The 25937-nt window shown below is 37.3% G+C and overlaps 2 protein-coding genes across 4 annotated transcripts in view; both read right to left on the bottom strand.

The window, feature by feature from the left end:
* Nucleotides 1-20207, bottom strand: part of ubr3 (ubiquitin protein ligase E3 component n-recognin 3) — a 52183-nt gene extending 31976 nt beyond the window's left edge. For 2 of the 3 annotated variants that reach the window (XM_066686089.1, XM_066686090.1), the window contains exons 1-22: nt 17189-17647; nt 15375-15514; nt 13995-14147; nt 11931-12089; nt 10994-11034; nt 10716-10782; nt 10501-10631; nt 10118-10346; nt 9813-9992; nt 9128-9261; nt 8134-8220; nt 7962-8027; nt 7615-7704; nt 6776-6904; nt 6559-6611; nt 6225-6358; nt 6041-6126; nt 5654-5795; nt 4674-4770; nt 2846-2987; nt 2597-2701; nt 536-730 (exon numbers count right to left, since the gene is read on the bottom strand). In XM_066686089.1, coding sequence (XP_066542186.1) covers nt 536-730; nt 2597-2701; nt 2846-2987; nt 4674-4770; nt 5654-5795; nt 6041-6126; nt 6225-6358; nt 6559-6611; nt 6776-6904; nt 7615-7704; nt 7962-8027; nt 8134-8220; nt 9128-9261; nt 9813-9992; nt 10118-10346; nt 10501-10631; nt 10716-10782; nt 10994-11034; nt 11931-12089; nt 13995-14147; nt 15375-15514; nt 17189-17619 — 2991 coding nt within the window. In that variant the 5' untranslated portion in view covers nt 17620-17647. Of the gene's footprint in view, nt 1-535; nt 731-2596; nt 2702-2845; nt 2988-4673; nt 4771-5653; nt 5796-6040; nt 6127-6224; nt 6359-6558; nt 6612-6775; nt 6905-7614; nt 7705-7961; nt 8028-8133; nt 8221-9127; nt 9262-9812; nt 9993-10117; nt 10347-10500; nt 10632-10715; nt 10783-10993; nt 11035-11930; nt 12090-13994; nt 14148-15374; nt 15515-17188; nt 17648-20186 lie in introns of those variants that run through there. The other variant, XM_066686092.1, reaches the window with a different exon arrangement.
* Nucleotides 18597-25937, bottom strand: part of kalrna (kalirin RhoGEF kinase a) — a 186415-nt gene continuing 179074 nt past the window's right edge. Inside the window, exons 53-60 of the mRNA XM_066686096.1 lie at nt 25273-25435; nt 24514-24635; nt 23527-23658; nt 22553-22717; nt 22317-22395; nt 21998-22198; nt 21599-21737; nt 18597-21275 (exon numbers count right to left, since the gene is read on the bottom strand). Coding sequence (XP_066542193.1) covers nt 20730-21275; nt 21599-21737; nt 21998-22198; nt 22317-22395; nt 22553-22717; nt 23527-23658; nt 24514-24635; nt 25273-25435 — 1547 coding nt within the window. The 3' untranslated portion in view covers nt 18597-20729. The remainder of the gene's footprint in view (nt 21276-21598; nt 21738-21997; nt 22199-22316; nt 22396-22552; nt 22718-23526; nt 23659-24513; nt 24636-25272; nt 25436-25937) is intronic.

The raw sequence follows: 25937 nt of genomic DNA, 5'->3' as shown, positions 1-25937 counted from the left end.
TTGACTGTTTGCTGTCCACGTGGAAACTTGTTATTTTTATTATTTGTCAGTTACAATTTTAATTATTTAAGATAATTAACACATCCCAACTTTTCCAGAAACAAGGTTTGCAATTTTGACTAAAATATACAAGAATGCTCCTGCATTTTATATGAATTGTCTATATGACTAGAACACTGGTTACCATTTTAAAGTTTAGGCAATATAAATTTCCTAAAACTATATATCAATGTCCACAAGATTAATATAAACTAATATAAACCACGGACAATTAAATTTTCATTCAAATAGGAAAAAAAACTCATTTAAATTATACAGGATTTCTTATTGAAATTAAATGCAAATTCAAACCTATGACATTGTACCTAATGAAATATTACTTTGGTTATAAAATCCAAACAACTGTATCACCCAATTCTACACTACACTCCTACATTAAAATTATTTAAAAAAATAAGAAACAGAAAACATTAGATTAGCTTTAGCTTAGCAATATTGCTCATCTGTGTATTAAAGCTGACATTGCCTTACTGACCTGTCCAAAGCTGGATGACTCTGCGCTGGTGCTCGGAGGGGTCTCTCTCTCTCTCTCACGCTCCCTTTTCCTTTCCACCTCTGGTGCTGTCTCAGGCACTCTTACCCGCACAAAGTTAATAACATGGTGCAGGTTGGAGAGCAAGCTGGTGCCAGGGAACCAGCTGTCATGACAGTGCTCCTCTATACATGGCTCCTACAAGACAGAAAGAAATAAAGAAAATAAATACTCTCATCCATCCCTGCTTTTACCTTCTCACTCTCCATTGCTCCCTCAGGCAATCTTTTGAATTAATGTCTATCCCAATTCCTCCCATAAGCCCTAAAGCCTTCCTGGAAGTGTGCACTTTGATGAAGTTGTCGAAGGGTGAGCAAAAGGGTCGCACGAGGAATTGCAGTGTTCAAAGAGTCAGAGCGTTAAGAGGAGAATCGGACACTTGAGCCCTTCAGGTGTTTACATCACTACAGCTTAAAGCCAAACTGGGTTTAACTTTAACTTTACAGTGTTTTATTAAATACTTAAACAATTATTTAACAGTGGTAGAGATAATTTATTATAATGCCTTATTAATATCTGGAGGCTGTGACCCTGAAACCTATATTTTACAAAACAATGTCTTACAAAGTCTCTACTTTCCCTACAATCCAAAATTTAAACAAAATTTAAAGATTATTAAAAGCCAGAGAACAAGAATGAGTTGCTAGACTGAGTTTACTAAACAAGTCTGGACCTCCTTAAGGCTTTTAATGATCATACACTGCCCTGAACTGCCAGATATTTATATTCATTTATCGCTACAGTTAAACAGAGCTTGTCCCTAAACTTCTGCATTTTTAAAAAATGATACAAACCTCAAGTTATAATAAAGACAAAATAATCTAGTTATACTTAAAAGGGTTAAGTTTCTCCATATTCTGAGGCGTCTTGTTGTTCGTTTCTGTGAGGACTGTCACAGGCTCGCACTGGAGCATGGGTAATATCCTTGAGGAATGTATCGTCTGGTGAGGACTTACAAGAGGGATGTCTCACATCACACTCTCTCTCTCCTGTGGAAACTAATTGAGGAGCAGGTCACATGACTGGCTTCCCTCCATCACAGCCACACTCCAGCCAACAGTTAAAGCTGAGCTCCAGTTGAGCATGAGTACAGCACAACAGCTCATCTTTATGTATTTATTTGTTTGCTTGTTCCTACTTTTCAACTGTCTGTCTTGACACTGATAAATCACAGAAAGGAGAACTGCTTTATTAAATTTTAAGCCAAATCAGAGAAATAATTTAGGCACACAGTCACGATAAAACTTTATCCTCCAAGAATCTCTTACACTCTCGGAGCTCAGGGACAGAGGGATCAGATTATTTACCCTGTAAACATGGGGGGAAAAAAAACCAGACAAAAGAATATGTGGCTTTGGCCTGTAGTGTCTTACATACTAAAAATAAACCCTAGTGAAGTAAGATTACTGAAGCTTGTACATGATCTGTGTATTAAGAACACACAGATTCAGTCACAATAGCAGAGAAATATTTAACGTCACATATGTGCTAAGTTTTCCATTAGATTCAATAATGAAAATGTTGGTAGTTTTCCATTAGATCCAAAGATGAAAATGTGGCTAACAAATGATTAGTTTTTTCCTTTTTGCATTAGAGGGTAAAGAGGTGGTGGACTTTTTGTTTCTGAGTGTTCTGAGACCTTCTACAAGGCAGGGCGAGGAGCGGTGTATAAAATAAATATATCCATCTTTCCCATCTGTTTAACATTAAGGCTGTGCTCTAAACCCAATTAGTCCCCAATATGGAGCCCACACCAAAATAAAAATAATGTGACTGCAACCCACAGATAAGCATATGTGCTGGGTTTAAAAGCAGGTCACTTTATACTCTATAGCCCTTTTTAGTAGAACATGTCATTGAACATTAAACAGCAAACTGCCTTGATATATTGTCCAAAATCGCTCCTGAATTCAGTTCCCTATAATCGTGCACTATAAATTCAGTAACACAGGGAGAAGTGAGTAGGAGGCCATTTCAGCCAACACAGCTCAAAATTAATTTTACCTCATCATCCTTGTCCTCCTGAATGTGGTTGTCCAAGCCCAGCTCAACCAAATACAGCACCATACACAACACATGCTCAGACATATTCTGATGGTCCATCCAGATCTGAACAAGGGCAATGACAGTTTATGGGGAATTCAAGTTTAAAGACAGAAATATTGAAAATGCTCATTTTCTAGCAACACCATACATTTTAGAATAAATATATATGCAACCTGGCGAAAAGCTGAAAAATTAGAAGCAGGGTACCTTGTACAGGAGAGTAAAGATAACAATGTGCAAGGTTTTGCAATGCAGCAAGCGAATAAGGCCTCTGTAGCATGGATGCAGGAGAGTCCTTTCCTTATAAGGAGGCCAGGGGTTGCCAGTGTGAATACCAGACTGCTTCAAACTACACATTAAGAAGAAACAACACAGACTTTAAATAAACGAAAAATAAATGAATACATTTCTACAGAAGTTTATTATAGCCTGAGACATTAGATTATGATATGCCTTTGGTTTGCTTTGTTTTATTAGTTATTGTTTTAATTGAGTTATTTATTGCTCCTTATTTTTTTTTTAGAACCATCTTTATATAGCACTTTGTTTCAGCTGTTGTTGGTTTTTAAAGTGCTCTATAAATAAAGTTGAATTGAGTAAAATTTTAATATACTGGGGGCTGTATACGTGAAACAGATTTAAAAACTGATTTATTTGGATTAAACTCTCTTATTAAACAAAATAACAATAATATTTTTATTCAATGTCTTTGTTTGTATGGCAAGAACAGTAGCTGTACACAACAATAAAATGTATAACATTAACTAATATGTAGTAAGGTTTAAAGCAGCATCCGATTTTAAACAAATGGTGGGTGTGATATGAAATATTTTGTTCTCTGACAGGCAATCTGTCATTTAACAGCACAAGAGGGAGCTACGGCCAATCAATACAATGCTGACAATAAACATCCTACAGCATGTTCCACTAAATAGGTCCAATTCCATTTCTTACTTTGTTCTATTCATTTAATTTTTTCCTATTTTTTCGTCAAAAAAATATGTCAGACAAATGCACAAATGAAAGTAATACAGCTTTTTTTTTTATGTTTTATACTATATAGTTTTCAAATAATGTATGCATGTGTGTGATGTGAACAAAAATTTGATAAACATCTTCTTAAGTTTTGCCACTTAAAAGTTATGTTCTTTGAACCTAAACAGCATTGGAAGGAAAAACACATGCTGGCTGCAGGTAGCAAAATATCGCAATGCATTTAAAAAGTTCTCATCATGGTGAGATCTACAGAAAATGAACCTTGCCCCACCTAGAACATCACATTTGTATTCAGGAAAAGCTAAACTTCCATACAGTAGGGGTTCCCCCAACCTATTACACTTTAGACTTGATATATTGATCGTTCCTGCCATGGCTCTATTTGGAGGGTTCTATATCCATCTGCAGCCCTTATGCTCACAACTTTTCAAAGATGGAAGTAGAGTGACCCTGGACTTTTAAATCCAGAAATATACATCCTAGAGCAAGCCCATAAATATATAAATAAACATACATACACAGAGACCTTCAGACTCAGGGTGAACATGTAGCAAACATTAATGAGTGCATTAAAGAAACTATTTTTTTTCCTGCAACACGTAGGGTTAGTGAAAACTCCTTTAAACCCAGGTAGCTTTGTTTCAAAGCATGACTATTTTAAACTGATTTTAATACTCAGATCTCAGACACTTAAAGATTCTGTAAATGAGTCTGGACACGACTGTTGATACATGAATTTCAACAGCAAAACCAAGACAACCCGCACTTCTGAGCTATTTCAGAAGCTCTGTTTGGTGTTGTTTTTCTCAGTCTTAACCACATTCTTTATTTCCCATTTACAGAACTAGGCTTGAGTATGAACATCAGACTTTTTTGCAAGGAGAAAGAAGAGCTAGCAGAAGAAACATTTGCTGAATTTTTCCAAAAGTGTATTGGACTGAAATCATATACAATATCTTCAAATCATGTAGAACACATCATATAAACATGGAAGCATCAAGGGTCTTACAAAAGTCATAAGCAATAAGAGTTGACTCACAATGCTGCGTATCTATCCATTGCTGATTGGACATCTCGCCTGTATACCGTGCGCAAGATTACCATGATAGGGTCAAATTCCTTCTCCCATACTTCCGCTGCAGACATACAACACATCAAGAATCCAATGCAAATGAAAAAGCAGAACAATTTCTTCAACAGGGGAGAGAGGGGGACAAAAACCCCACAACCCTTGGTACTGTGTGATGTACTAAAGGAATGAATATATACACCACATACACTGAATAGTAGTATTCATAGCTGTTTTATTCATTCATTCATTCATTCATTCATTCAGATTCTGTAGCCGTTTTAAGCTGTTGAGGGTTGCTGTAGGTCAGACACTTACCCACATTTGAGCAACACTCATCCAGTCACTAACTCACAGCCAGCCCACTTACAAACATGTGTTTTAAGACTATGCGGAGAGGGAAAGCACAAAAATCTTCTCATAGACCGTGCCCTAAGGCACAAACTAAATGCACAAAACCAGGACCATTGAGCTATCTGTAACAGTACTACCTCACAGTAAAATACAGTATTCATAAATGCTAATCTTATGTAGCTTGCCACATGTCACATAATATGAACAATTCTGTGATTCTGTGTAGTTCTGTGCAGAAGTACAAAAAAAAAACAGAATAACAAATGTGAAAAGAGTATTTATACAGGATTGCTACCATGATACAGCCACACAAATTTCCCGTATTGGCATTATACTGCCATCTTGGGTTGGAATAGTGCAAAGCACAGGCTTAAAATCATGACTAGGCATAACCCATTAAAAATAGCTGCCTATGGAAGAAAATATTTTAAGAACACACACAGCCCACACACTGGGTGTCATCCAACAGACAAAATAATTAATAATTAATAAACAAAACGTGACTGCTTAAAATACAGCTGCATTGGGAATTTCAGCTGACAGACTTCATGTATTCTCATGCACAACATTAGAAACCAACAGCAGTGGTATCTCACCTTTAGGTGTGTACATGCCCTGCTGCATGGAGCCCCCAGGCTCAAACACAGGAGCTTTAAAATCAGCCACAGCTGATAACACCTCCTCAAAACTGCAGCTGCCAGGAACTATCCCACTCTTAGGATTTGGGTTTTCTGGAATCTGGAACATTTGTTAAGAAGCAGCAGAATAAATGTACTGTATTTTACTGGTTCAAAGTGTAACTGGTAGACCCTTGTGTGTAGGAATGGACAAAGTGAATTCCGCAATTGACAAAAGCATAACATTACAAGAATCACAAATTTGTACAGAGCAGCTACTAGAAAAATGTGCTCATTACTATTTTTGCTGTTTTTGTTAATGTATGTGATAACCACAGCCTAGCGATAACTTTCAAAAGAGGATACAAGATCAAGAAGTGAACTGTGTGTGCGGTCATTCATACACAACTGGGACACCATCTCTGCCCTCAGGATCTCATCATCAGTCATGCCTGAGAGACAGAGGAAAGGAGGGAAAAACAAGCACGGCTCTCATAACAGACATGATTCTTAAAAAGACATGTAAAAATGTTATAGTATTAGTACTCACCCAGGTGTATGCGAAGGCTACACAATATTACAAGGAACGTAAGAGCCCCCTCTAGCATGGGCCTTTCCTGTTCTGCATCCAGAACTGTGTTCTGATGTTGCGATGCCATCGTCAACAAGTCCACCACTTTAAACCTGAAACATATACAGGAAAGAATTCATATATTTGTTTATTTGTCTGTTTACATATATTAATCTATTTATTTATAAATATTCTCATTAACAAGCATGATGTTTAACTGATATGAACCTAGAATGCACATGACTAATTTATACATACATGTCCATTCACATATTTCTGGTAACAGTTAGTAATTCCAGAGCAACAGACTCACCTCTCAAACACTGAAGATATAAAGTAGTCAGGATCTAAGCGTGATGCACACACCTGGGGAGAGGGAGGGGGAAAAATGATTTCCACCAAATTGATACAGGTATTAACAGAATAACATTTATAAACTATTTAAGGCCTTGTGTAAATGTATTAAAACATGTCTGAAATTTGTAAAGAACATTAGGACCATCAGAGAGGGGGGAAAAACTGAGCTATACCTGCAGTAGATAAATGTCCGGGTCAATCATAGAGTTGCAGAAGTGAGACTGAACATAAGTCATAGCCTGACCTTTAATCTGCAGCCCATTCCTCACCCACATATTACTATGTATCTCAGAAAGACAAGCCTGTAACACACATGCACACAATCAGTTAATGGACATAACATTCCAGCATACACTGCTTTTCTGTATGCTGCAAATAATGTGTAGTATGGTACTTTATTTAGTACTAAGTCAATTTCTAAAATCTAAACATAATTTTTGCTTCCTGTCATACTAAGGCGATGAAAATAATATCAGACTCAACTGTAACTACTTTTCTTGATTTGGGACACAGTCCTTTTATTTGGCATGTTATTTGTGAGTGTGATTTTGATGAGGCACATGTAAACAGAGCAGGAGCAGTGTGGCGAGGGTTTACCGGGAGCACCGGGATATAAGACTGACAATTATGGTGGGAAAACAATTAAAGATACTGGCTACGTCAGACGTCATAAGGCGTCTGAAAACACCCTCTGATAAATCTGTGTAATTTACACTAGGTGCTTAGCCTTCATTTCAGCTCTATACACACACACACACACACAATACAGTGCTTTTCTGTCTCCTTACCCTCAGCTTACTCTGGTTTGACATGGTTAATATTAACATGTGGAGAACTGTATACTATACAGTAACAAATGTGTTATTGTTTTGAACATTTGAGTTAACATTTTATTTTTAGTATCGGCTGAAAACAAAAAAAAATATTTAAAAAGACCAAACAGATGCTGTCATGTTTTTGTGAGTAAAAAAAACATGTGCATCTCTGTAGAGTTACACAGATTAAGTGTTACCTGTATCTGGAGAGGATGAACCATGATTTTCATCAGCATTTCCTGATCAGGAAGAAGACTGTCCAAGTCCAGCCCCTGACACTTCACCGCCTGAATCAGTTTAGGAATACAGGTCAGGTGAGATTTCACAGAAGTATAAACTTTTATACAATATTTCATATTCAGGGGACAATCCAATCTCTTATACAAAAGTATGTTTTCTCTATAAAACAAATAATCATTGGACCTTAAAAATATCTGCTTTAAAAAAAACTGACCTTTAAACTGATTGGTCCCTCTTTAATAAATGTACACATTAAATTATTCTCACCTGAACAAATTTAAACTACACTTTAAGATGTACTTACCTTGCTAAGGAACATGGCGTAGTAGCGATGCAAAGGTAAATGAAATGTTACTTGATTGGGAGTAGGCTGTTGAAAAGATATTAAATAAAATTTACAATATTCAGCGTGCAGATATAAATTGATAAAATGTCTGTCAATATGCAGGGTTGTGTATGTAACAGCACTACCATACCTCATCAACAAAACCAATGGCATCAAACCAGATTTGTAAAGTCTCCAGGCAATATCGAACCACTGTCTTGGTGTACTCCTGCGTTTCCTGCCAATACAAGTTCATATGTCAAAAACACAAACACTTTAAAGGGAATTTCCACAAGTTAAAATAGTTCCCTGGTGTCCTGGTGAAATACCAGAATGATCAAAAGTTATTTGGGTAGTGGATGGGAAGACATGCTTTGCAGGGTCCAGAGGGAGCTGGAGATAAGTTGACTAGCACATAGCAGCAGCAGCAGCAGTATCATCATTAAAGGTGGCATGGAAAATTCTAATAAAATTTGTATAAAATCTGTAGTAGCATATTCTGTGGTTTATTGTTTATTCGAGAATGTGTGTCACTATGTAATATCTTGTAGTTCTCCATGGTTTCTGTTTATTTTGTCCTCCACTGTACCCACATGCGTTTTCTTTCCGTGCTCTGTTTTCATTGGCTGTTGAGGGTCTGAAATACGATTTGGAGGCAAAAAGAATCCAAGTCTAAATCTCTTGCACACTACACAACTTACCCTCCAACTGACAACTGCACTAGAATCTGTAGACTAGATCCAACTAGCACAGAGCCAGCCTGACTGGAAACTGGTGTTAAAACCTAAAATTAATCTAGTGTGACCCCAGCTTTATTTAGACCACAGAGGGCTGACTGGGTTGTCTTATATCAGTTTGTGGGTTGGTAGCCTCCAAATTGATGTGTTAATTATTTTGCTGTGTTATTTTTTACTGAGTTAATGTATTATTTTCATAATAATGTCCCATTTCTTTACTCCACAACTCCTTGCTATTAGTTCAGTTCATACTTTTCTGTATTGACTAATTAATTACAGATATTTAGCACTTGTTGCATTCTAGACAAGTTGCAACAGTAAAATGCGGCTCACTGGGACTAAAAGGCTAACAGAAAAGTTTAGTTATTTTATTAAGAATAAACCAGTGGTAGCAGTACAGTATCTTACTTTGATTTTGCAGTGAGTGAGTAACCCCCACATGGGCTGAGCACATGCCTCCAGCTCTGCAGCAAAAGCTGCATAGTATGTCTGAGATTCAAACTCCACATGTTCATTTAATTCTCTCTTGTTCAGATTCATTCCTGCAAAAGAGATAGAAAAGATGAGAGAAGAGTTCATGGGATATGCTCTGTGGTTTTATTATGCCATGGATACTAAGAAAATCTAAAGCAATACTAATATTACAGATGCGACATTTCAGAGCGGTAAGAAAAAAAAAAAAAAAAAAAAAAAAAAAAAAAAAAAAAAAAAAAATTTATATATATATATATATATAAAAAACATGATCTATTTTTGGCTTAACACCCGCAATGAATCTCTCAAAAGCAATCAATCAAAGAACCTGCCATGAATATTTTAATTCAAAACCATAATAAGCTGTAAAGGACTGCTTCTCCTGCACAAGGTGTTATTTATAGACTAGTAGTGAAAAGATCAATTACACACACAAAAACAAAAACGCTAAAGAGCTCAATTACAAATTAAAGACTTTAGAGATACGAAAGGCATATTTTTTTTGTTAAAAAATAAAAAACCCAGTAATAAATGTAGTAATTTACTAACACAGACATCACAGTCAGGTATTATCAGTTAAGCACAAAGTCAATGCCACTGATGTCAAAAGGAAACTGACCTTGAAAGAAAGAGACAAAGCTCATCCAGAGCATAAGCAGTGAGTGATCCTCTAGAAAGCGCTTGGCTACGCTTTGATGAGAAAGAATATTAATAAAATCACTAACTAAAGGCCAGTAGGTGTTGTTCTTTAGCAGGGCTTCCCCACAGTTCACCACCACATGACGATTATTCTCGTCATCTAAAATGAAGAAACAAAAATAATATATCACACACAAAAAAGCAAATCACCATAGTTATATTGGTTGAACTTTTTCTATAACCTGCTCTTTTAATGGGAGACTGGATTAGATAAAGAATACTTACCCTGCAACTCACTCTTAATAAGGCAGCTTTCCATCATGTAAAGCAGGACTGTGACCATGATATCCAGCAGCTGGCACTCCTCAGTGACATGACGTGCTAACTCTTCGTTACTGAACAGCTGCACACTGATGTGCACAATTCGGTTGGACATAGTGTCTGACTCATGACTCTTCATTAGAGTCTTCATGATAAACGCATAGTGCTGGACAAACGTTTTAGTGAAAGTGATCTGAAAGAAGGAGGGAAAAAGGGAACGGACCAGTGAATAAATTAACTGCAAACACACAGCACATAATTGTACAAACATTGAATTTTAACAGGTCATAAAAGCTGAGGAGATCAGTAAGAATTTGTTAAAGTCCTTGCAGATGTGAAAAGCATACCTTATAGTCCTGATCTGGTAACATGTTTAGTAAAAAAGTGACCATCTTCTGTGGAAATTCATATTTAATAGTCCAAAACAATAACTCTTCTAAAAAACATTTATGTTTCAGAGTATCCATTATTGATGGATCTAAAAGAACAGAAAAAAAACAAGACAAATCATAGCCATTCTCTTAACCTGAATAACAGCAAATTGGAAAAGAAAGTTATTTACCTTTGGTACTGCTGCTGAGTTTCACTCTCTTCCTCTGGCCCACACATTGCCCTGCATCCTGATCCTCCTGTGTAAGAAAAAGTAATAGAAGGCATCCCTTAATCTAGGATTAAAACTGGGCATTTAAACAAATACATGAAATCTTTAAAGGGTTTCATAATGAATTAACAAATCATATTCCAAAAAAGATGCTTTTAAATTATTGCTATTCATAAAAATCTGGCAACTGATGACAGCCCAACGGGAGGAACAGTTTGCCCCAGTACTACAAATCTTACCTCTTTATTTTCCTCATCTGGGCTGGCTGCTGCAGTGGCGCCTAAAACAAAACAGAATAGAATGGGGGAAAAAAACATTCACTTATTCCTTCGAAACAAAGCAGTGAAAGAAAGTCATGACTGCTCACAGTAGGTCTGTCCCAAAACCTAGTGAGCTGCCTAAGTAGGCACTGACTACATAGGCAGCTGTTGAACTGGGCAGCACTCAAACCGATGTCTTCCCTCATACATACTTACCTCAGCTGCTTGCATCACCTCAGATTGTCAGTGTGATGGATTCTGCTCTTCTTGATTTATCTCAAATTTATTTACTGTTGCTGTGGAAGACGAGTGGAATAGACAGGAGTTGTGTGTGTGTTGCATCATGGGATTGCCTTAAAATTCAGCCTGACTGAGGCATCTCAGGAGGTATCATATTTCAGGTATCTAAGATTTGGGACAGCTTACGTGTCGGTAGCGCACACACTATGACGTAAAATGCTCTCTATGCTGACAGCTCACTAAGTTTTGGGACAGAAGATGTTTTTATAATAGGTGTCTGTAAAATAATACACAATATCAATATTAAGAACGAATGTCCTTAAGGATGATCCATAAAGCAATAACACAAAAAAACATCTAGGTAGTCAGAAAATAAATGTAACAAACAATTCTTTCCAGATAATGTACCCTTTATTCCTGGTGTATATTTCAATTGCACTGAAAACATTCAGCTAACAGTAACTCGTTCTTATATATTTATTTATTTATTTATTTCAACTGTCCACTGATATCTCTCTTGTATAAAATATCAAAAAAGCTTCAGACATGTATTCTCATTTCAGGACATGTAGCATAGCCCTGCAAGACTACAGATATACCGAACACTTTGAAATGCCAGCTTCAGATAAACAAGCCATGACTATTCAGGCCTACAGCAAATGTAGAAATAACTTACCTAGCAAGTTGAGCGCTCCAGCTCCAGCAGGTAAGTCTGCAGTTCCTGTTGTTGCTGCTGCGGTGGAGCTCTTCTCCTCCACAGACACTAGTCCAGAACTCTTAAGTGCTGACAAATACTTCTCATAATTTCTCTTTGCATATACATTCTCCTCCTGACCTGTGTGTCAGAAGAAATGCAGAATTGTTATAATCAAGGGAATGATTTTAAAACACAAATTATTTCTATCTAATGAAGGAACAGAAAACAGCAACAATCTGGGATCAGACTACATGAATGTAACCCGATTTTGTCGTATCTGACAAATTTCCAGTGTTGGAACAGAATAACGTGTAGTGTGACATAATCATAAAGATCAGCGATGTGGCATTTGGGATGCCCCATGACACCACGACAAAAAGTCTAGCATGTTCAAATGTTTTGGATCTTTTCGCCTAGTCTGATATATCCTACAGCATGTTCCTTGACGATGACCAATAGGAGGACAGCACTGTCTGGCCAGTCCTTCACAGGGCGACACAAACTCATACCTACGGAGACTTCTGAGTTGCCAATACACCTACCAACGTGTTTTTGGACCAGGGGAGGAAACTGGAGCACCCGGAGAAAACCCACACGGGCACAAGGTGAACACACCAAACTCCTCACAGACAGTCACCCGGAGCAGGACTTGAACCCACAACCTCCAGGTCCCTGGAGCTGTGTGACTGCGACACTACCTGCTGCACCACTGTGCCGCATGCATCTATTCTCTTCCTCTCTTCGAAACACACAGAAACGTGTCCACAATCGTGTTTTCTTCTTCTTTTTGGAACAATAAACTGCCAGCAGCACACTTCTATGGCTTCTGTAGCCATAATTGATAGTTTCTTGACCTGCCTCACTTTGAACTCACTCAATGACGTGAACAAAGCATGGTCAGTGTCAAATGTGTAGTGTTGCCAGTCTCCCGAACAAGACATGGCATGAAATTATATTGCTAATCTGACACAGTGATTTTTGTGTAAGACAAAAATATTGTGTAGTCTGATCCCGGCATTAGACAATAACAATAGCTGTGTAAACAGCTAATCACATGAAATTTGTTTTTTTTCCCTAAAAAAAACTGTATATTGTTTTTAGACAAGAGAATTTGGTGTATGCACAAGTGGATTGAGTGTAAGCCTGATGGGTGTTATAATGTTGACAAAGACTGACAATTTCTCCTCAGTGCAACTGGTTGATGTCAATTCTGGGGGTGTGGGCAGGATACTGCAACACTTAACTACACAGGCAAAAATCTCAAAAGTTTTAAACGGGTTAAACAACATACAATAAACTTGTGTAATAATGCAAACAACTATTACACAACCACCTTTTAAAACAATGGAAATTAATCACACCATTTTGTGTAGTTAACCTCCATGATTGTGCCTGGCACAGACATGCATGGCCAGTCCTAACACCTAGTGAGCTGCCCAAGTAAGCACTGACTACATAGACAACTATTTATTTACCCTCATGAAGCAGAATGAGACACTCTACTTGGAAAGCAATTGCATCATAGCTTGTTCCCACCCACTGTATGCAACCAGTTGTTTACTTACCTCAGCGGCTAGCATCACCTCAGCATAATTGAATTCTGCTCTTCCTGTTTTTAATCAAGATTTTAATTATTTTTGCTCTGGGAAAAGAGCAGAATACATGGAAGTTGTGCTTGTGTTGCATCATGAGATTGCCTTCACGGTTGAGAAATGGTTCCATGATGTCTTAAAATTTCGCCAGATTATGGTACCTCAGTGGGCAGCATAATGAGGTATCTAAGAATTGTACAGCAGGACAGGCTACTGTCAGGAGTGTACACACTATGACATAAAATGCTCTCTATGTAGACAGCTTACTACGTTTTGGGACAGACCCCAAGAGTCTTGTTAATTTAAATAAATATATATATATAATTGGCATTAGCTTGGTGCAAGACAGACATCACACACAAGTTTACTTTCAGTCAAATTTGGCTTACATAATCTGAGACAGTTCAAAGACATATGAGCTTGTAATTTGTGTCCTCTAGGACATTCTTACCCATGCTCAGCTCTTTAAAGGTCTGCTGATTAGTTAATATTTTTGTGAGTACAGTGCGCATGGCTCCTCCCATTTTAGTGAGGTCTTCTAGGAAAGATATCTGAGGCTCCAGCTGCTGTAGAACCTTCTGTAAATCTCTGTCTGTGGCAGACTCTGGAAATACACCACAAAAAAACAGGGTAAGTCATATTGAATTTCTATGAAAGAGATCAAAACGTGGTTGAAGCATATTTCAGGATTACTTCATCTCAATATAAGGAAACTTACATGTGAAATCTGAAGACACTAATCAAAATTAGACTGTAAAATAAGCTTACTTAGTTTCTAGATTTAGAAGGACACATAGGCCTTTTCTTTGAAGGACTTCAGCAAATCTGCACTCACACACCATCGATTTCTCGTTTTGCATTTGTCTTGCAGTCTCTACTACAATTTGGTAATTGTAGAGGTCTTCTCAGGCCAATAATCTTACACAGTTTCTCAAATAAATTGCTGCTTGTTTGGGAGAAATATTTGCAGAGCAGGGCATACATGTTGCCAAAATAGATTCTAACCAACATTGGCATTCATCCTGCCATGTAGCTGTATAAGACACCAAATTCTTGCTAAGGAAAAATAAAAATTCCCTAACCATGATCCCAAATTAACTGATACCTTCACACTACTTGTGCTCAGATTTTACTCTGCAGTTTTGTATTTAAGTTGTTTTTATTAACTTTATTTTTTACATATTATGATATTCAATATATTTAAACCACATAATACACTTATACCTCCATCTATTCTATTTTTTGCTCTAAACTGGGATGAGCAGTGTCCTTATAATAAGGTTTTTGTCAGTATTTAGGAATATAAGCTGTTCTCCATGATCTCATCTGTACATGTCTATGCATTTCTAAATATATATTTCATTAATATCTCTGAAATGTATTGACAATAAATAAATAAAATGTTTTGCCCACTGAAAATCATTCTACAGCTGTGCAGCACTACAACAAATTCAATGCTGATAAAGAAGATCACATAGTCATCAATGACTTACACCAAGCAGTAATTTATTTTCCCAAAGCTGTGTAGGGCTAAACATTCTCAGGCATTCTTTGTTTTCTTTCCTGGGAATGTTTGGCCTACATTGTATTACAGGTGTATAATAACATTTGCAACAGTTAGGAACTCAAAATGTGCTTCTGTAGTGGTTAACAGTTACACTGTTTTAGTATCAATGAGTTATTGTAATGACATCTTTAGATAAATAGACAGATAGATGGATAGAGAGAGTTAGACAGATACCTTACTGATCCCAAAAGTAATTTAGCAAATTACCCATATGGCAAATAATTACGCTCAACAGCAGACTTGGTGAAATTTTATACAACTCACCTGGTTCTGTGTACCCATCTCTCAGGTACTGTATTATACTGATGATGAAACGAGGAAGAACCATCTCAGACATGAGTAACAAATCATGAGGTACTGATGGAACATTTTCCCCTGTTTTTAATCGATGTCGTCTGCAAAACCTGACACACAAAGTTTATGAATAGAACCACTCACAAATGCAGATTAATATTAACACCATGTTGTTTCACAATATTAAAAAAAGCAATGCTTCAGAAAAGTGATCCAAATCCTTACTATGTCAAATGACAAGAATAATATCCAGAGCTTTTCAAAGTGAGTCCTCCAGGAGTGCCACTCTGTGTTTGTACATAGCTGCAGCTCTCAGCAAACTAAAGCAGGCAGATAACTACTGATAACCTTACTAAAGTAGTGGGCTGACTGTATTCTCCTATGCAATCTGCACTGAGAAAAAAAAATCTTAATCTAACGTTTGCCTCTTTTGCTATCTATATGACAATACTTAGATATGACTTTATTTCGGAGCCAGTTTTCTCTGTCAATCCACATTTGATGTTGAGTTAAAACTGGTCAAGTCTGACTGTAACAACAACTCTACCATATATTTTAATAGAAAAAGACTAACCGTCTAAATTGATAAACTCAAAACTAATGAATTGTAAAACATAAATAAATAACAATCACAGTCAGTGCCACAGATAGCTTTAATTTCTTATAATTAATTATTATAAAGGTCATAAACAGAAGATATTAAGAGTTCTTGAAGTAATCATCCTTAACTGATAACTGACATGAGAAACGCAAAAGATAGTGAGTTATAAAAGTAAAAAAAAACCAATACAACTGATAACACAGGCCACATGAGAGAAACTGGAACACAATCTGTACAAATCAGATTTTTTCTTTCAGTGATTTTCTATGCAGTAATTAAGGAGAACACACTTTTGCAATAATAATAATAATAATAATAATAATAATAAATGTCTAATATATTTACCATCAAGAGTCTTTTCCATAAATCTTTGAATCTTTAAAATTTACTGAGTCGTTAAAATATATAAAAACACGCAAAGACCAAGAATTAAAAAAAAACTATAGACATGCTAATAAAATAGAAAATAAAAGTCTGTGTCTAATGTGTATGAGAAATTATCGTTGCTGATAAAGGTTTGTTTTAACACTTACATGAAAAGGCTAAATACAAAAATCTGAAATGCTGGAATACTTCGTTTCTGTTTTGTGCAGAAGCTACGTATTACTCCTGTGGATCTCATCCACTTGTCAGACCGGATTTACACCCTGAAAATAAATGGCTAAACGGCGAAACATACGTTGCCATAGAATAAAATACCTGACTAACTGTGAGGAGCAACTTCTTGTGTCAGAAGGAATCGGCAAGACCTGTCATTCACCCTCCTGGAAAGTTAAAAATAAACCAGACTCTGACACTGTATGACAGCGGCTAGGCTGCACGGCTAGCTCGGCTACATTAGCGATCGCAGCTGTAAAGCTAGCTTAGCCTCCAAGTGTTTACATTAACACTACTTTTATGAGAAATATGCAGTAAATTGCTTGTTTTAATTTTGCAGCCTTCATGACACGCATTCAGTCGGGTGCAGAAGTCCAACTGTCACACAACTGTGATGTTGTATTAGCCAATAATTTATCTTAATTTAATAAAGCGTTTGAAGATGGATTATTACTCGCCAGCATCTTACTTGCGTTTCCCGTTCCACCTTAAATGGTGCCGCTGTTAACAAACCAAAATAGAGCAGAATACTAACAGTAGCCCAGCTGGGCGGTTTGCATGAAGAAATGTTGTCTGAATAACTCACCCACTTTCTCTCATAACATTACTGTCTCCACAGTCGCAGGCCCCGCCGGCCTGGCTCCGGAACATGTTAAAATCATGGCCCGTGTGGTCTCCGTTGTTAAAACATTCGGCACACAGAGACATGCACGGGGAAATGCCGCAGGTCCGGCACCGGTACGCCACGAAGTTGGCGGTCCATACCAGTCCGCAGAGAGTGGCATTATCATAGGAGCGAACGGTCCGGCAGAACTCATCGAAGCCGTCCCCTCCGGCGAGCAGGTATTTACACCAGTCCAGGGCCTCGGTGTCCGCTGCCGCCTTCTCCGGATTAAGAACAGTGTCCAATAGTTCCTGAAGCTGCCGGAGTCCCGAGCTGTTGTCTGTTCGGTTGAGATCGGCTTTTAAATGAGCGGCTATGGCTTTCTTGTCCCGGCGTATCAACGACGCCGCCATGGTTCACTCTCAACTGTTGTCCACAATTTATTTTTGTTGTCTTGTTGCTGTGTTCTCGCGGTTTCTCGCGACACTCTGCGGTGGTGTGAAGATGAGCGCTGTCTCCTGGTCAGATCTCTCGCTTATCTCTCCGCAGCACACAGCCCCTGCTCCGCGGATATCCGACCGATAACCTTGCGCTCGCCGGGACAAATAGTTATGTTTATGTTATGTTAATGTCGTTTAACTCTACGACTACATGAACGTAATCAATTTTGAAATTATGTAAATAACGGTTTGTTCGAAATGTTAAGACAACGGTGTCTCACCGCGAGGCAAAGTTAAAAAATAACATGATTAACTTAAAAAGAAGTCAAATTGTGATAGTAAATGTGGGCAGTGTAAAACTGTAGGCAAACTGTTTTTGGAACTTCCGTCGACACTGTTTTACGATGTTTGTGGCCCGTCTGTAGTTCAAAAATGTGTAAAGGCTACATTTTTAGTGATTCCAAAAATTTCAGCTTGTGTTTTTATTTGTTTCTATGCTAACTTTATCTCTGCAGTGATTGCTGTAGCCACTGGCTGCCCCATAACACAGAAATGTAATAGTTATAAATATTACAGTGTTCTTTTCTTCAAACTAAACTATATTATCGACTATAAATTTATTTTCTAGATGACTGGGTGAGATTATCACTATCCCCTCCTCAAACCTGCAGAAATTGGGGGATGTTCTTGGTTTGCAGTGGTACCCACCAAAAATGGTCTTATGAAGGACAAACAGTTAATCAGGGAAACCCTCATGAACACGTCCAACACTTTTTGGAGGGCTCTGAACCTCCATAAACATTTTATTTAATCTGGTCCTTGTGTAATTTGGTTATATATATTGGTGTACTGTTTTAGATATTCTACATTCAAGTACAGAAAATATCAAAAAATGTCATCAAATGAATACGGAAGCCTTTTTTTTTCTAAAAACAAGCACTGTTTATTAAACATCCAGTAACAAACAAACAGCCTCAGGAAAGGACATTTTTCATTTTGGTATGCAAATTGTACACAGCTATGTACAATGATACTAACAAGACTTAAATGACAAAAGCACGTTTCCTTTGTCTGCAGCCAACTCCTGAAACAATATTCAGAGGTCACTACATTGCCTTATAAATCAAGAAACAAACAGCATGATATACTAAAAAATGTTTAAAAAAAATGTAATGCTAAAGCATAATACCACAAGCATGTAATTAAATTAGAATGAAATGAATACTGAAGAGAGCAAATCTCTGAGCCTTAACACTTTAGAGTAGTTTTCCAGTTGCTTGTCACAGATCATGTGTCATTAATTGCTGATGCTTTCTGCCAAAGTAAGCATACTCAATTTCTGTGCAAACATGACCCTTTATAGAACTGACGTTGGTACCGTGTATTATTCTTCTAAATTCTCTCCAGAACTTTTAAAATGGCACAAACACTCTGGTTTTGAGGTTTTCAAAGAACAGACTCATCCCTGAACAGCAGTCACACACAAGCAGAGTAACTAATCACACATAAATCTGATAATAGACAGAATATGTCCTCAAACCTGTGTGTTCACTGGCGGGACTAACATTATTAAAACATACCGAATGAGCAAAAACAACAGGTGAATATGTAGTAACACAGTAACACATTGAAAAGTGATGAGACTGAATTGGCTGTGTTTCAGTTTATAGTCTGAGAATCTGACATATTACAAATTTAGATTTGTTTTTCTATGCACTTGTCATTTTGACTAAATGAAAATAGCAGGTACAGGTTACCTCTGGTACAAGAAGTGTAATATGTGATAATCAGTGTTTTTGCTTAGTCTCAACTGTTTCTGCCATTTTTAAAAAACATTACACAAATAAAACCATCAGCTATATTTCTTGTCACAAGTCAAAATTGAAACTTAAAAAATAAAAAATATAAGTGGCCATTAAAAATACAAGCTATCAATTAAATAATATAAATAGGGTACAAAGGGAAAATATTTTAAGGCTTAAGGCTTTTTTAATCTCCAGCATGAAACTTGGATGGAATAAATATGGCTAAATCAGTAATCAAATCGAGAAAGTGATGTACTATTTCTAATGTAGCAAATAAGGATTAATAAATTAAGGTGAAATTAATTAGAAACACTCTTAAATCCCTTTCTGAGCAAATGGCATGAATAAAGGCATCACAAACATTTATCACAGATGAACGATTTAACTAGCAACTAAAGCTTTGAGCTACAGCAAAAATGATTGTGTCATGTTGTGTTAACCCTATGCATAGGCTATAACTACATGGAGGCCATGCTGAAAATTCATAACTGTATCATATCCTATATACTTCCATTAATCTCATATTAAACCTGTAAAAATATCTGCTGTCCTATATCTACAGACAATGCATTTTCTAAAAAAAAACAAAACAGTGCTAAATATCTCTTCAGTTAGCACAGCAGGGTAACCACATTCTATCTTACTGTACATTCAAGAATTTAAATTAATTTTCTTTGCTTTAAGTTTATGGTCTGCGACTGATTTAAACAGCTAACATTTAGAACATATACCCACCTCATCTCAGCCGAGGACAGTCCTATAATACTTACTAAAGCTTTACTCAAGAGGTAGGCCAGGGCTTCACTGCACAAGCTGTTCAAATATAGCTTCCTCCAGCCACAAGGTGTCGTCTTTCAGCCCTGGATTGCTCACAGTTGTTTTCTAGGCAGACTGTGCTACCTTACTCTTAAACACTTTCACAAGTTTTTTTTTTTCTTTCAGTGGGCCAGAGTGGAAAAACCCTGTTAAATAATTGTACATAAAGAGCATCCCATCCACATAATTCTGTATACAGAAAATGACATATTGGTGTTTTATTCGCTTAAAAATAAAGTTACCAAAATGGTCTTTGATTATGTCATTGTGAAACCAATTTTATTATGAAGTTATTTTGTAAATGTGATGTGAGTGTAACAAACCTTCCTAACGTATAATGAACCACCACTGGATGTAAACATTTTGTAGCAATTAAAGGTTTTCCCTACAGCTGTACATCCAAACCCAGAAGCATTTAGGAACCCTTACTTTGCTTCCTACATAATCCACTTTCCCAGTGTCTTATATGGTGTGTCCCATAGTGCTACTAACTAGGCCTTTAATATTAGTGACAGGTCTGACATCATGCAGCTGCTTGCGTCTGTCGATAAAGGCCGCCAACCTGGCTGTGTCCAGTGGGGTCTTGGAGTAGTCTCCACTGTGAGCACTGACCCAGGGGTGCTGCAGACATGTGGAAGAGCTGGGTCTCTTCCTGGGGTCCTGGTTCAGTGCTGATATGATGAAATCTCTTGCTGCCTGGCTCACCCCACAGAAATAATCATCTGGAAAGCAGAAGTCAAGTTTGCAGATGTTGACACAGGTCTCTTCCAGACTTTCATCCAGAAATGGAGAGACTCCGCTCAGAAGGACGTACGCCAGCACTCCCACGCTCCACACATCTGTGGATAGGGAAACTGGAGAGCCCTGGATCAGCTCTGGAGCGGCAAACTCAGGATTCCCCAGCAGGAGATGAACATAGCGGTGTCCTGATATCTGTACTGCATCTCCAAAGTCTATTAGCTTCACACACGGAACAGGCATGTGCAGATCCACCATTAGATTTTCAGGCTGGAATAGAGAATGATGGATCAATCAAAACTAATTAATTACTTCATAAAAGAAGCACTAATAATGATGGAAAAGTGTTAAATATGATAATGTCTTTCGTATCGCCATATGTTCTGAATGTTTTTGGCCGTTTAGATTGGAACACGTGACACAATTGGAATGTTTACACACAACGTAAGACAGATATTTACATAAAAAGACAAATAAAAAAAACTGATTAATGTGATAAAATTTAGTGTTTTATCAGAGTTAAATTTAATAAACTTTGAAATAAATAATAATGATGTCAATTAACAATAATTTGTATGGTTTTAAAATTTCACCTTCAGGTCCAGGTGAGCAACTCTGCAGGTATGCAGGTGCTGCAAGGCCTCCAGAGTGTCTTTAATAAAGTATGCCACCTTTTCCTCCATCAGCTCGTCATGGGCCACCAGGTAATCCAGCAGACGTCCACCCTCCAGCCTGGACACATTATTACCCCTTTAGCTCATACAACAGCAATGAAAACAGTATCTATGCTTTAGGTCTACAGATACCCTAACTGAATGATTATAGTCGTAAATTATACTGCCAGCATTTATTATTTAATTGTTTTAAGAGTCAGTCATGTTTTAATCAAACAAAATCCACAAAAAATTTAAAAAGTCCTTTAGACTGCAGTAAAGTAAGCTCTCACTTGCAGCAAATCAGTACATTTTTCACTTCCAGCCATTGAAACTCACAGCTCGAGGACAAGTATGTAGGCAGTGGGTGACTCGTAGGTGTCAGTCAGCATCACCAGTTGAGGATGCTGAATGTGTTTCAGGATATCAGCCTCATGAGACACCTGCTCTTTCTTCTGCATTTTTTTATTCACAAACTTCACTGCCACCTCTTTCTTACTGGCCTTATGCAGACATTTCCTCACCACTGAGAAACGTCCCCTGAATTCAGAGAGAGAAGGAGTGAGAGAACTAAGCAAATGTTCGAATCTGATTTCCTTATTAAAGATAAAGATGCTAAGCTGCATGGGCTGTAAACAGAAACTAAGTAATATTTCACCTTCCGATTTCACAGATTTCTGTAAACGCTGTTTCAAAGTTGTCTTTCCAATGGATTCCTGTTCCATCGTATGTTGAAACTTCAAATAAAAACATAAATATATGAAAAGTAGACATTATGAATACTGAAAGATTTTATAAACTGATGAAAAAAAAGGTTCATCCACTGTTAGTATACTAACAATTTAAATATTTGAATAGTAAAAAATGTCTCTTGGGAAAAAAAAAAGTACTAACCACAGCTAGGTAGTGTGACCATGTTGGAAGGCTCACTGGGAGGACTGATGCCCCAGGGGTTGTTGGCTCTGACCCTGAACTGGTAGTGACCACCTGGAATCAAATCCTCAATCTTCACACAAACATCAGCTGTGGACACTATTGACTGCTGCCACACCAGAGAATCTGCACACAGACACATACATACACCTCCTTACAATTTGTAGATTCATGTTTTATGAGCAAAGTTTCTTCTCAGCTGTTGAATTGATATTAAATAAGTAATTGAAATGTCACAGAAATTATGCAGATTAGGATGAGTTTGGGTCTTGTGAAACACGAATCGCCAAATCAGAAATACAGTCTAAGCAAACATCATTTACAAAACAGTTGGCACATTTTGTCAAATTGAACAAAACCAGGAATGTGTGATTTATTAATAGATCGTAAACCTGTATTTGATGGACAAGTGTGCAAAGAAAAGATTTCACATATTTTTTACTCACCGACTTGACTATGTTTTTTGAAACATACACTATATTATTTACATATCTGATGCCTGCAATACATTCCATGTTTTTTATGAATAAGATATTTATAAATATTATTATAAAAATTAATAGCACACTGTCCTGAACATTACACTATGAACAGATGAATATAAAACATATAATAGGAGCATATAATAGGCTCAGCCTTTGCAGGAAAAATAGGTAGCTCATCACTTCATAAGAGAATTCTCAAGTTAAATAAATAGTTTATTTAGTTAAATAAATGTTTCAATGCAAGATTGCAAAGTTCATGTCTTGAAAAGAGGGAGTCAGGGGAAATCTTCATGTGCAAAATCCAGAGGCAGAAACCGCTGCTAAATGCGTGTGACCATCAGATGGTCCTGTTTGAGGATCCGTCACGCTACTTTGACATTGCCACATGGGCTCATGAGTACTTTGGGAAATTCTAAATGAAATTCAACGAACTGAAAGGGTCCAAGTTACCCTCTTGTCTGTATTCCACTGTGTAGCTGGTTATAGCACAGTTTCCAGAGCTGCTCGGTGGCAGCCAGTGGACAACCACGGCTGTACTGCAAGCCTCCTGAGCTACCGGCCGAGCTGGAGCTGCTGGAACTCCTGAAATTCACATAGTATTTAAGCATTAATGAAACAGATATTTGCTCATGAAAAGGTACAAGCTAGAACTACACTATATGACTGATCAGATCATAAGACCTGTATTACTTTTTTTTTTTGGGGGGGGGGCTTCCTTTTCCAAAACCATGGATGTTATTACTGAGTTTGCCTTATTTATTCCAAATTTTTAGACAACATCAATGACCCTGACAATGACTTTGAGACCTCCTCAAACCTTTAGAAGGCAACGAAACATCATCAACATCCTGCAATGTGAACACATTTTAGACTACTTTAAAAAACAATATGAAAATCATCAGTCAAGTGTCTGAAGAGGTCTAAACACAAAACCAGGGCTAAAATGCTATGTGTGTGAGAAATGCTATGGCTTTTTCATGCACGGAGCTACAGTATAATCAGGCACTCCTGTCAGTAAATATAATAAGGAGCTGTTAGGGAATTCTTAAGATTTTTTTTTTGCTTGTGCTAATTTAAATTAATTTAATTATAATCATTGCATTTACTTTCATGTTTAGTTTCATTTACATTTTAATCTTTGAACATGCTTTATTTTATTGTTTGTTTTTGAAGCACTTTAGCTGTATTTTGAACATGCTGTATGAATGTAGTAACCAATTTAGAAACTGATTGCGAAATAATAAACTGCTGATAACCTTTGTTCATTTTTATACAGTAGAACAGATTTATCACAAGAAAAAGTACAGATGGATTTTTTCCACATTGCCCTGCTGCATTTTAATCAATGATGAAGTGGAATAGGGGCACAGCACGGCGAAAAATGGACTGAAGGTGAACCGATGCAGAGAACACTCTGTCTCTTTTCTTCCAGATTACCTTGCACTTTAATAGATGCAGAGGATGAGGCTGTTCCATGGTCGTTAACAGCAACACAGGTGTAGATCCCAGTGTCCTGGGGCATCAGGTTGCAGATCTTCAACAGAATATCTCCTGTTTCCCTGGACACACACAGAAGATTGTAGATGCAGAACAACCACAATAAAAAATATTTTTTAAAATACAACAACCAAAACAAAATTATTTCAGTAAAGCCTATGTGAATTAATTTTCGGTAGCCATTTCATCCTGCTGCATCCAGGGCTGTGGTGGGTCCGGAGCCTACCCGGAATCACTGGACACAAGGCAGGAACATGAAATGGACAGGTAAACCAGTCCATTGAGTCCACCACGCTCACACACATGGACACGTTTTCACAGCCAATCCAGCTGTGTTTTTGGAATGTGGTAGGAAACCTGAGCACCTGGAGGAAACCCACACAGACATGAGGAGAACAGACTCAACTTCTCACAGAGAGTGTCCCAAGACAAGGTTTGAACCTACAACCCCAGAACACTGGAGCTGTGTGACAACAACACTACTGGCAGCAATACTGTGCCATACAAAGATAAACATAAAATGTGAGAGAATATCTGCACAGCTAGCATTAATGTGCTGAGCACAGACCTGACCAGAGTAGACTCTCATTCCGTATTCAAAAGTATCATTACTACAAAAAGAAAAAAAAAAAAAAAAAATGAGTTTCTGAGATTTTTTTGTGAAGCTGCTGTTTTGTTCACTGAGCTCCAGATGCTTACCTGATGTTGATGGTAAAACGGTTGTTGTTGACAAGTAAGCTCTGATCAGGACCCTTTAGAGTGATGGTGGGCTTGGGACGGCCACAGACTTTACAGCACAGCACCACTGTCTCCCCCAGAGCACACGTTACATCAGCCAGAGGAATCAAAAACTCTGGAGCAACTTCAACAGAAGCACAGGACAAACAACAGTCACACACGTACACACTCACTCTCTAACGAACTGCCTACTGATGCTGGCACAACTTATTAGAACAATATTCACATTAAAATAAGGAAAGAGACAATCCACAATATAATACAAATAAAACCGTAATTGTAAATTGTATAAAGGTGTGTAAAGTTCATTTTGTTTGTGTATTTTAAACAAAGAGAATAAGGGTTGTGTTTGTGTGGAAAGGAGAATTAAAGTAAGAAGCTGGTGAATAATGCTAATATTAAACTGAACCATTTAAGTTGGAACTAAACATTTGAATATGAAAATTGTGAAAACGTTCTGCCTTCTAAAACAACACTGATGGTGGAAAGGAAAAATTGATAAGGAAGTTAAGGTATTTTAGTGAAATAATGGTTTGCAAGTTTTAAACGAAGAAAGTGCAAAGTAGGTGTGTTTCATCAGCTAGGGCTATATTCAGTGAAAGTCAAGTAGGCAAACATCAGCCTCA

The sequence above is a fragment of the Hoplias malabaricus genome, chromosome 12 (genome assembly GCF_029633855.1).
Source record: "Hoplias malabaricus isolate fHopMal1 chromosome 12, fHopMal1.hap1, whole genome shotgun sequence".
Classification (NCBI taxonomy): Eukaryota; Metazoa; Chordata; class Actinopteri; order Characiformes; family Erythrinidae; genus Hoplias; species Hoplias malabaricus.
The sequence above is the reverse complement of the archived record's forward strand: the minus strand, read 5'-3'. Positions and strand labels throughout refer to the sequence as shown.